At 32.7% G+C, this 13,257-nt stretch overlaps 1 protein-coding gene across 1 annotated transcript in view; it reads left to right on the top strand.

The window, feature by feature from the left end:
* Positions 1-13,257, top strand: part of LOC109594988 (synaptogenesis protein syg-2) — a 237,618-nt gene that overhangs the window by 161,910 nt on the left and 62,451 nt on the right. The window contains exon 5 of the mRNA XM_020010259.2: positions 10,387-10,592. Within this exon, the coding sequence (XP_019865818.2) occupies positions 10,387-10,592 (206 nt within the window). The remainder of the gene's footprint in view (positions 1-10,386; positions 10,593-13,257) is intronic.

Here is a 13,257-nt window from a genome sequence, read left to right as displayed (position 1 = left end):
CTTTTTAATTAATTACATACATACATTTTTTTAATAATACGTATCAATATAAAACCAGCTGTAATTTTGTTTCGTGACTGAATAAATTTACTTAAGTAATAAGTAGATAGTATTTTTTATAAATTTCAATTAACAAAATTGTATCATGCTTGTAACTGCACAGTTTACTTACAATTAGTAAAATTGTATCACAAATTTGTCTCCCGTGATGGTACTACATTGTTTTAGCAAATCATATTAATATTCTGTGAGAAAAGTAAGTTTGTTATAAGCTATTTTAGCAAGGTTAAAACTAGCTGCAAATCCAACTTCTGTTTCTAAGTATGGAATTAAAAATTAATTAATCTTTAAAACTTCGTGTAAAACCAGTAATTTTAATAACCAAGTTTTGCAAGCCCATTGGCAAATCCATAAAAACACACCGAAGACCCTAACTAACATGTAGTCTCCTCCATTTTAATTGTAGATAAAGGAGAGTCAATTTATTCTCATTTTGTCGGTAATGCACGTGTTGAATAAATTTACGATCACCACTTTTGTAGCCAATTCGGCTTGAATGCATTCGAAAATTACAAATCGATATACTTTTGCAATATGCGGTACATCGCTTTCGTAACTTCGGTCGGTCGTTACTTTATATAAATAATTACACTCTAATGAGGATTTTCATTATTCGAGGCTTACGTAATAGCCGTGGTCAAAAACAATGGCCTTAAAAAGCCAAGGAGCGTAAGCGGTTCTAAACTCAGTTGCAACAATCATGGCTACGTTCCTAGATAATATGCAGAAAGCAGTTGCTTTAAAAGGGATTGTGAAGCATTTCGGCCATTCCGAATTTAATTTATCTTATGCACAACGATTAAGCGAAACGAGAACGAATTTATGCGGTCCCGGGGAAGAGCTACAGAAATTATGTCCATAAAACATAATGAAATTAATAACCCAGATGCAGCGGCAGATTACTGAACTGAGAAATCACATAATTTGAAACATATTTCGTTTCTGGCCAGGCGAAAGGTTTTTTGTTCGTCCCGATCCCTTTTCTGGGATTACGCCGTCCCGACGTAGTCACCTGGAAAGGTGAGTTTAACCGATAACTTTACAATCCAGGGCCTCTGGATATCTCCAGTTGACTCACATCTCTGTTTCGATACCAATAGATTTGTAGCTAAAAATCTTTGTTATCTACGATATTTTTTAAAAATAAACGTCTCTAGATTATACATGTTGTACTCTGTTGGAGCTACATGCGGGAAATAAACTGTCCTTAAGTGAAATCGATGCGGCAGAATTGTAGTGGTAGACGATTTTGACGTGTAATTTAATCGAATTACTAGAGTACCCACTCTAGTTTGTGTCACAGTTATCTTGTAACAATAAAACTAACTGAAATTACTCTTATGACAGTTTAGCTACGTACACGATGTTAATAAAATAACATTTTAAATTTAGAAATAAAATACTGTATTAGATTAATTAATCTTGTTTAATTTAAAACGTTTAAAACAAAACCGTAATTTCAAATGTACCCAGAAAATATATTCTAATTGGTTTTAAATTTTTAATAGATACTTGAAATAAATTATCGTTCAGTTAATTTGTAATTACACGAATTAAAAAGGATTTTAGCCAAAACGACCGGTATAAAAACTAATTAAGGACCCCGTAAAGTAGCTACTTTAAATATCATCTAGAATATAAAATTACAATACTCACAGTTATATTAAATTCCTAGAAAGCGCAATTCCGAAAGGTATTCAAAAATTACGTTTAGTTCAAATACCATTTCACCTTATGCTGTTAGGTGAAAAATTATTTACTGAGAAACGTTTTCCTTTTAAAACATCGTTGCATCCTCTTCATCCGGATGAAAGATATGTATGTATGTACATTTTAATTAGCTTTACCTTTCATCTTGCTCGTTTAAAGTAATGTTAATTTAAAATAATAAATATAATTTTCTGGGGTTCATAAAAAGTCATTGGTGTTTCCAATTTTCTATTTCAAATTTTCCTTGTTGATGAAAAAATAGTTAAATAGTAATTTAAATAAATATTGCCTAGGTAAGTTCTTTTTAAATAAATGGGATATTATTGGTGGGCAGCAAAAGGAAAAGAAAACAAAGAGAAGTTTATGGTACAATAAATGACATGATTAGATTAGTTTTCCTCAAAGAACATCCATGAGTATGGCTATCTAGGAGAGTGTTCTTTTTTCGTCAATCATTTATGATCGCAAAGCTTTGTTTTCAATGTGAATGTAGGAGTGTCAATATACTTATCATCATTCACAGTTAATTCATTTTGCTCTTTAATTTAGCAGTACAAAGATCTAAAGATGTAACTATTAACTGTCAATGATGAGAAGTGTGTTGATAGTTATACACAAGGAAAATTTTTATTTTATTGACCACTGAACATTATTTTAAAACGCAGTCATACTCAATAACTATAATAACTTTTATTAACATTTTATATTATGGAAAATATTCTTCAAAGAGGTGCGACCATATACGAACGCGCAGTATAAGAGATAATATAAAAATTAAAACGAAATAGTGATTCAGAATAATTTAAAATATGTTTGTTTTGATATTTTTTTTAAGTAAGAAAATGTAATATTGGTCCCCGTAGGGAAGCTTTAAAAGTAAATAACAGGTATAAAAACGGATTAATACTTCCACCACTTCCATTGATATAAATAATCACTGCTTTTCTTTATTACGTTTCCAATCATTAAATATGTCAAGTATTGAATCAAAAGCAAACAATTTTATTGTATATGGAAAATAATTGCTTTTTATATTGCTTTTATTTGAAAACTTTAATTTTAGTTGCGTTATTCCTCTTTTCTCCACATTACAATATGATATAACTATATATATTACATTTAAAATAGGCAAATCGCCTCTCGTGTAGATTTAAAAGAAGTAATCAACAATTCTCAGTCTCAATGGGGACATTGACGCTTGAATTTTTGCGAAGCCGAGGCGTAGACGATATTGGGAGTTTTTAGCAGTCGCAAGAAATCACCAGAGCGACGTGATATATTGAAGTCGGCGCATTATAACCGGCATAATTTCGCCATTATCATTACTAGTAATTCTTGCTGGGCCTGACTTGACTAATGGCGGATTGTTTATTTGCAAACCCAACAACTCGACGAGGAAACGAAGGAAGCGTCTACCGATTCGATGCAATAACTGCTCGTAACGACGTCGACGGAGTGTTGGTTATTACTTTCTTCAACTGGCGAACTTCACTTTTACTTATTACATTCGGGAAAACTTGTTTGGATGTACTTTGGAACGGGCCGTATGGCCCGAATGGCCGTTGTCACAATTCGCGGACAGTGGACAATAAACGCCGTTGTCCGACGTTAAAGGAATCTTTATGAAAAATCGACCAGACGATGTTTAAGTTTTGTGGCGACGTTCATTTTTCCAACAAAACAAAGCTTGTGCTCCGAATTGGCTTTTTCTCTCTTTGGTCTGCTACATCTGGGACATTAAATCCGAGAATGTGCTCTCGAGATATTTTTAATTTGGTTTGTGAGCGATGTACAATTAAATGTCTTTCAGTATTATGACATAATTTAATAATAAAACTAACATGTATATTTACTTAAAATGAGTAATTATTATTTTATCCATTTGTTTTACCCAGTACAAAAGGTGACTAACTAAATGAAATAACGGATTGAGTACTAAATTTTTCAAAATTTCGATCCATCATTTCAGTTTAATCATCATCATTTGTCCACACCAAGTACGGGTGACCTTTGCCACTAATTACATTTTAATTGTCCTAACTTCATAACTTCACACTTTGATGGAGAGTAAGCACATATATGGTGGCTTGATTTGGTAATTACATATCGAGTCAAATCGACATACACATTCAATCCATAGACGTTTGATAGTTAAATTACAATAAATCACAGAGAGATACATTAATTTCGGCTTTTGCTGTAATACCACTACCTCAGAGGACTCAATTATTGCTTTCGAGAAGTTAATATTGCGGTGCATAAATTGGCCAATTTTAAACAGAAAACCTGTTATGATCTCTCTCTAAATGCCTTTTGAATTTATGACCACCTGAGTGTGGTAATAACTTGTTTATGATTTGTTCTTTTGAAACCTAAAAGGACATTAACTCTTCCAACGGAATAAATTAAGTGCATTTTAAATTATAAAATTCACAGAGCACGGATGGTTTTCGAATGTTTATTTTGCAAAGACGGCGAAATTAACCGCTTGCATATGTCCTATGGAAATGGAACAAATGAAACTGCGATGACTATAATCTATAAAAGAGTTTTTGTCAGTCGAAAAGCGACATGAAATATCGACGGTGATAACGGCCGAATTATACCAGCGCAAATAATAAGCATGAACAAGTCCAAACAATCCTACAAACTGCATCCCTTCGTGGTAATCTCCATTATGCAAAGCGGACTGCTCATTTGCATATTTTAGGAACATTTTAAGAAAGTTAAATACGAATGTTCCACTTCTCGATCCCCCTAACCGTGAAGTGGACTCTGTTAGTGACGCTTCTCTGCTATAATATGACATTGCGAGCTAAGCGGAGATTAATACTCCATTAGAATATATTGGGGCCTAGAAATAAACCTGAATTACTAGATTATTCCTTACTGCCTGCTGTATTTAATGTTTATTTCACAACTAAAGAGACAAGTAAATTAGATGTTGTCTCCGACGTTAGTTGTGGGTCTTATTTAAAAATTGATATGAAACAACCACGAGGGAAAACGTATAAAATGTAGTTTTAATATTATTCTTATTTGACACACTAAGTACTATTAAACAAGTTTCACTCAACTACACTATTCCATTTTACTTCACAACCCACAACTAACAGTTCTATCTACAGCCATTCAACACACAAACAACTTAATTAAACTTGAAGAAAACATTAAATGTAATTACAAAATACAGTGCTATTGACGGACAAAAGTAGTTAAATGTGTTATTGCTAATGACAAGTCTTTTTTTGGTTAATACTTTTTGTACACATCCGCATAATCATTTAAAAATTATATTTTTGGACCCGAAAAAAAAAAGCAGGAAAATGAACGTTCGGCAATTACGAATCACGGACAGTGACGAAAATTCATCTTTTGAATCCCGAGTGGAAATTAATGCGACACCGCCTTTTGATTCCGGAACCACGTTGGCCGTAAATAACGTGGATCCGTGACACGCTTGACCTGTCAGCGGACACTGTTCGAAGGAACGGTCAGAGTGAGACGGCACCGGGAATTTCGCACACAAATATTTTAAGCTTTTCGATTTATTTTTACGATCGCACGAAAACGCCGGTAATCTCCACATACTTGCCGAGTTAATTCGTCGGGAATTCGCGGTTGTAAACCGGGCGATGACATAAATTAAAATCTGTCACTGAAAAGTTTCGGTAATTTATGGCGAAACTCGACGGTATAATATGGTTTTTATAGGCAACAATCGACAACATGTTGTAAGTTTAACATAGGAGAAGCAAGTGTGCATATTTTGGTTGGTGCGTTTAATTAATTGTCGGGCGCCCTCGTGTAAAACGAAAACTTTACTAGTTCATAAAAAATCCTTTTTTCTGATTCCATTGTTTAAAATTCGCGGAATACTAGTTACAACTTGTCTTTAAGTTCTTTTGTGACCAAATAAAGGAGTAATAAGTACAGAAAAGAATATTGTTAATAAAGGTATCTGAAAAAGCCTTAGAAATTTTTTAATAGTTTTATAGAGTAGTCAAATTAGTGTTTAGTAAAATAGTGCCAAGACTAGACCAAAGAAATTTATCTATCTAGATACTAAGTTTTTCGAATTTTGTTCAGCGAAATTGACGATTTTCTTCTGAAGATTTTGCTGTGAAATGGTACTTCTTTACATGTAGGTTTCCCGCAAACGTTCGACTGACTTTAAGCCTATGTACTGTTGAAGAGGTAAGGGATCATTTTCAAAGACAAATTTACGCTTGAACCAACCCCAAATTTTAGAGCAGCTTGCAAATGCTCTTATAGAAGAATGGCGATCAAAAATTTGTTCGTTCACTGCTTAAGCATGCTAAGAGGGTTTAGCTCTGTGGTATCCTAATGAGATATCAAGTCGACTAAATATACCACAGTCGGCGATTTCAAAAGTGATTAAACGATTTTACGAAACGGGTACCAACGAAAGAAGACCTGGACTAGAGTAACTTCACTACAACAAGACCGATATTTAAGAATCCAAGCGCTTAGACAAAGATTTATAACCAGTACTTTAGTTTAGCAACAATTTTCATTGATTTAATGTAAAAATAAACCAGGATACTATAAGGAGAAGACTAAAGGAAATTAATATAATCCCGTACCGTGCTGTAAAACGTCTCTTATTAACTGCCACACACCATAAGGATCTCTAAATTTCGTTCGACGTTTCTTGGGGAGAAGCTGAATGGAGTCATATATTGTTTAGTGAGTAGTGTAAATTTTCTTTAATGATGATCGTCATAGAAAAGTATGTAGACTCTAAATATATTTCTGATTTTTCAACTCAATTTACAATGCAATTTCTATTAAGTAATTAAAACCAATTGCTAATTAGATATTTTCATTTAACGTTATCAATTTTTATAGTTAATTGATATTTGTATTGTATTTTAATTAAAAATACCACTTTATGTGTATTTCAATTTTCCTTGATTTAATTTATCAATAATTAGCAGTAAACTATAATCCTATAAAAAAAAAAATTATACCGTTAGTTGTAAAAAACTTTTTCTATTACTTGATAATCCTTTTGAATGTTCATTATATATTTTCTTTCAATTTAATTTACAATACAAATGCTGTTTATTAATTATTAATGAAAATATTCAATGTATAGTTTTTTTTTTTGCATGGAAAAAAGTTCGATTCGTTATTTCAATTTCTGCATGGGGGATTAAAAAAATACATATGAATCGGTATAAAGTGAACTGTAACCCAGGCAAAAAGTGCAAATGTAGTTAAAACATTTCGCTAAAAACGCCACCGAATTCATATTGAAATGTGCCGAAAACGCTATCCCGAAATCGGCGCATAAAAACCGAAGCGTTTCAGGGTCCTGCGACCGGGGGGTTTCACGATCCGACCGTCATGATGAGTGGCGGCCGACCGATTGATTTAATGCGTGTTTTGTGTATAAAATTCAGCGACGCGAACATAGCACCGCACCGCACCGTCGGTGGCGTCGGGAACGCGGAATTGGTCCCAGTTAGAGCGCCGATAATTACCCCCCGGGGGGTAACAACCGCACCGGGTCCGCACACAAAAGTGTGCGGGAGCCTGTCCATGTGTGTGTGTACGTGCGTCCGGCCAATCGATGTGTGTGTGCCCATTTTCGATTTATTTTAATTTGTTTTCGAATCTGCGATTGCGACTCGTTTTCCGTCAAAAGGATCGTATCACTTTTATTGGCTTGTTTCCGGCGAAAAAAGGCTCACAATTACTTTTTTTATGTTAGGGACTACGATGTATGTGTGTCAATTTTAAATTGGAGCATTAAGAGCGGCGATCACTGTTCGGTGATAATGGAAACGGTCATATTTGTTTTGTTGCAGATGAAATATATGCGTATAATATTTAAAGAGTTGCATCATGATTTACTTTGTAAATGAAATCTTTAACTATGATAGTTGAGTTAAATATTAACTCGGAATTCATGAAATTCTATTTTTTTTTTAATTATTTTTGATTTAATATTGTCTTTTATTGGTTTTCTGAACTAATTTAACAATTAATTTTCCAATTAATGAATAAAAAACATATTTATGCCTAAAAGAAATAAATAATAACTGATTAAATAAAAAAATCACTAACCGTCAGTAATGAATCAAAAATATATATATGGCGCATTCGCCATTTTATTACAAAATAATGGGAAAATAAATATACAAATACAGTAATGGTCATACTTCTTAAAATATATTAAAAATATGAGCTGTACTTCTTGAATTTGAGGCCAGTACTTCTAATGTTTATTAACTGGTCAATCTAATTTTATTCTATAAATAATTACTTATTTTGTTATTTCTCAATGAACAAAATTATAGTTTTTTACTCTGTGGTCTTAGAGAAACTGGTCAATTGTAGCAAGAAAAAAAATTTAGAGTTCGAAAGGTAATTGATAACTGAATAATTAGAATATCAAATAATTACCGACAAAAAAAAATCGTCAACTGCCGTATTTGTTTTGTCGCAGATGAAATATATGCGTATAATATTTAAATAGTTGCTTTATGATTTACTATGTAAATGGAATCTTTAACTATGATAGTTGAATTAAATATTAACTCAGAATTTACGAATTTCTATTTTTTTTTTTTTTAAATTATTTTTGTAAATATGCGCTCTCCATTCATATAAATATAAATATGATTTAATAAAATATCATATTGTCTTTTATTGGTTTTCTGAACTGATATAACAATTAATTTTCTAATTAATGAATAAAAACATATTTATGCCTAAAAGAAATAAATAATAATTAATTAAATAAAAAAATTACAAAAAAATACACCGTCAATAATGAATCAAAAATATGCATGGCGCATTCACCATTTTATTATAAAATAATGGAAAAATAAATATACAAATACAGTAATGGCCATACTTCTTAAAATATATTAAAAATATGAGCTGTACTTCTTGAATTTGAGGCCAGTACTTCTAATGTTTATTAACTGAACAATCTAATTTTATTCTATAAATAATTGTCTATTTTCTTATTTTTCAATGGACAAAATTATAGCTTTTTACTTTATGGTCTCAGAGAAACTGGTCAAGTTGAGTTCGAAAGATAATCGATAACTGGATAATTAGAATGTCAAAAAATAATCGACAAAAAAAATCAACTGAAGTTAAAGTCCACCTGGAGGAAATGGGAAATGGGAAAATAGTTCAAGGACTGTGAGAAGATGGTTAATAGACGGGACTTTGTTTGACACTAAACCTACAAGAAAAACCCATTGTTTTTACTATAAAATAGTCCAATTTTCAATTGCTTAGGATCATATTTACTGGACCTAAGAACAACGGGGACGAGTAGATTTTGATAACGACTGTAAATTTAATTCATAAAAAAATGATGGTTTTGTATATGTTAAACATAGTACAGGAACAAAACTACACAAAAAGTTTATTTTACCCACAGTAAAACATAGTGACAGTGCAATTATATGGGAATGCTTCGATTCTTCTGGTGTAGGCACCCTTAGACTGATTTATGTACAGAAATATATTAACCAATAATTTGCTTCCATATATTGAAGAAATTATGTTCTTAATAAACGTGTTTCAACATGAAAACGATACCAAAAACAAGTACAAGATTATGACGTAGTGGTTAAATGACTAAAGCATCGATGAGTTCTCACTCATTCCAATCTTCAAACATCAACCCTATAGAAAATGGGGGATCACCAAATTGGACATACAAATTTTACAAATTTAAATGAACCCATCACTGCAAATCAAGGTTAAATGTGCATTAACAGAAGAAACGAGTATGCACATTGTTTTCCTAAAAGAGCAATTGATTGTCACGTTATCGTGTGTTATAGGTGCCTTATCGATGCGTGATAGGTGCGTGATCGTGTTTGAATGGAGCGTGGCCGTACCTGAAATGATCTGCTCATGATCGTGCATGATTGGCGCGTGATAGAAGCGTGTGATCGGTGCGTGATCGATACGTGATCGTCGATGATAGGCACGTGATAGTTGCGTGATTGGCACATGATCGTGCGTGATTGACGCGCGATTGCACGTGATTGTTGCGTGATATATGCGTAATTGGCACGTGATCGTGCGTGATCGATGTGTGATAGCTGCGTGTTTGATACGTGATTCAGTTTTTGTGTGTTTGCGTAGGACAGGCGGACCTCAACGATACACAGTAATATAGATGTGACGGTCGAGGTCAAACACTTCGAAAAGTGATAGACCATGCATGCACGCGATGGTACATGTTAAATAATTAATCTTCGTTGAAAATTTAAAATTAATTCATTAAAATGATATTTGATCAACAAACAAAAAGCGAAATAAGTTAATTGATGAATGATGAACGTTAATTTTCTATTTGTACGTGTAAAAAATATATATATACACATATATTTGAATCGTGCTTGTTCAAACACGTAGCCCGCACGTTGATTATCGCAACCGGCCTTAACAATTTCGAAATTGATCTCGCGTTTTATTGCTTCCAATTATGCAAGCGGCGTTTACAGTTTAAAACCGAAATAATAGCTAACATGGAATAAATCGGGCTGGCGCAATTTGCTGGTACGAAAATAATAAACAAATTACCCGTAGTTTAACGGCGTGTGTTTGTTACAGCTACGACATTCGTGGGTCGCACGCAACGCTGGCGAAACACTGGCAGGAGAACGTGCTAGGCACGCGAGTGTTTTTCAGGACAATGACGGAACCGGCGACGCTCAGCATCGACAGCGTAACCGAAAAGGACGCAGGCCAGTACAGGTGCCGGATTGATTACACGAAATCGCCTACCAGGAATTTCAGATCCATTCTATCCATTATAGGTAAGTGTCTTTATGTGTTTTGTTCGGCGCGAAATTGAATTATGTATAAGATCGAATCGGAATTACAGCGGGAACGGTTGCCTAAGGGGTGGCCGATTTTGGAATTAAAATAAGAAACCATTTGGCGCCGAATTGGTTTCCGTCCGTCCGATTATTTTAATCAGCTAATGAAAACGATGAGTCACCGTCTAATATGGGTGGTTGATAATTTTTTTAGCAGGTGGACTAATTTAATAATAATCAATCATATCATATCATATTATACTATGTTAGGTAATTAAATAATTAAATTACAATAATTAATATTGTAAATTTAATAACAATATTAATGGAGATTTATAGAATTACTCATAAATTCGTATTTAACATTTAATTAATATTTTATTTGAAATATTTTTAGGGCGCTTTCTCCATTTTCCTAAATTATATTTGAACAGCGCATCCACCATTTTTTTAAATACCATTTAAACAACAGTTAATACATTGCGACTTTTGTCGCATAAATACAGTATGATTTATTCATTTTATAAGTTGGCATTTTTAATTTACTAAGGTGTTTTTATATCTCAAAATAAATGTGGCGTATTCACAAAATAAATTCTTTTATACCCGCATATTTGCATATTGAACAATTTTTTAAATGGACCAATCAACAGGTAATGCAATGGTTTATTTTTATACTGATATAATAAATATTTACATAAACAGGAAAAGTTTGTTATTTTAGTAAAATATCTCAAGTCAGTTCGCCCGCCGTGAGACTTCTTCAGCTCATACATTATAATTTAGCCACGACTGCGGCTGAATATTGAATTCACCGACAGGTTGTTAATTGAGAAGTTGCACATTTGCACGAATGCGAACCGTAGTAACTCGGATAATGTCCTGGCAAGGTCCGTAATGAAATATCATCACCGTTCCGTCCTCCAATCCCCAAACATTAAGGTCCACTGACCTACATTCATGTCCCGTTCCCCTCACGAACCAACAGGAGGACGAAACGGAGCTACGGCGAAAACACGAGGTGAAATATGCGAGTCAAAGCAGGAAGTTTGCTTTTATCGCAACTCATTTAATAAATATGAAAATTCGTTGAACAAATATTGACGGAATAAAACAAGGCGATGTGTTTGCCTAGGGACTTAGAAACTTATACAATTAGCGACGCAACATGGAGAAAGGACATCTTTATATGGCCCGGTTGCAAAATAAACTCTATAAATAAGGCACCATTTTCAAAACCGCTTGTTTGACTTCGGACTTTTGATGTTATACTATTATCATCAGAAAATATTAAATTTTTGAAACTATAGGATACGTTATACGTTGTTGTTTAAATAAGACACATAGAACAAAGATCAGATCTCATTGATTTCTTGTACAAGTTGGTGTAATAGAGAGTAGTAGTAGTTCACTTTTGATTAATCTAATGATGTGTCCAACAACTTTACGGCTGGGAAGGTAGGTCTCATTCGATTCCACAGCCCAAAGCTTTCATTCTCTACATCACTCCAATCTTTGACGACGATATTGCAATGTGAAAGGAAGCACAGACTGGAGACAGTTAGAAAAATATCCAATAGACACTTGGTAAGAAATATTCCTTCTTCTGTAAACCACAAGTGGTTTCAAAACGATCTCGTAAGTTTTAAAGTGGCAATGTCGACGTTCTTTTAACGTTTCACGTCTTAGTGAACCTCTATCACGTTGTTCATGCCATTCTTCAGATCACATTCTCCAATAATTCCATAATTCCACCTCGATTCATCCAATTGGCAATTTTCACAAACCAAGGACATGTTGATGTCCTCCATCAATATCACTTAGATGACTAGAATTATCTATCTGGAATGAATGGAAGAATCCTGTTAGACAACAAAATTGAAACGAGTCTTCATTAGTTGAATGTCTTTAAATGTTATTAAATAAATTTTAAAACATCTAAAAAATTAATGAGAACCTTTTTAGTTAATCAAATTATTACAGGTTGTCTAGAGTTGTTAAGTATAAATTTAATAATAATATTTTAATAAGAAAGTGGATCCAATCCAATTTTTTCACATATACATATTCAAAATAAGTTATATGTTCAAATGATACCATATATCAATTTTCAGTATAATAATTTTCGAGGTGATTGTGCTTTTTAAAGGTAAACTAATATTTTACACCATTTTTTATTTAAAGGGCAATTTTAATTTGATTGAATATTCAAAAGGCATTCATTGAAATATATTTACAAAACATTTCTATAACATTTCAATGTATTTAAAACCATTCGATTATAAATAAAATTAACTAAAACTGTGGACCATTTTGGAATGTATTTATTTTTCTCTTTCTATATAACTTTTACAATAATATACAACAAAAATTAAAATGCTAATTTAATTTTTAAATGGTTAAAGCCACCCCTTACAGTGGCAACACTGAAACGCGAAATACGTAAACGGACAAAATAAATTTTTAATTTCATAATAATTTTAATTTTTTTATGTATGTTTTCTATATGTATGTATTGGTGAACAATTTTTGTTCCTGACTTAATCAAAGCGAACAATTAAATTCATTATACATATTTAATTATTGTTAAAATTGCGGTGTGCACTGAATTATTGTTCATTACCGTTAATTTAAAAACTTTTATATAAAATAATGCGTCATA

Source organism: Aethina tumida, chromosome 1 (assembly GCF_024364675.1).
Source record: "Aethina tumida isolate Nest 87 chromosome 1, icAetTumi1.1, whole genome shotgun sequence".
Lineage (NCBI taxonomy): Eukaryota > Metazoa > Arthropoda > Insecta > Coleoptera > Nitidulidae > Aethina > Aethina tumida.
The sequence above is the reverse complement of the archived record's forward strand: the minus strand, read 5'-3'. Positions and strand labels throughout refer to the sequence as shown.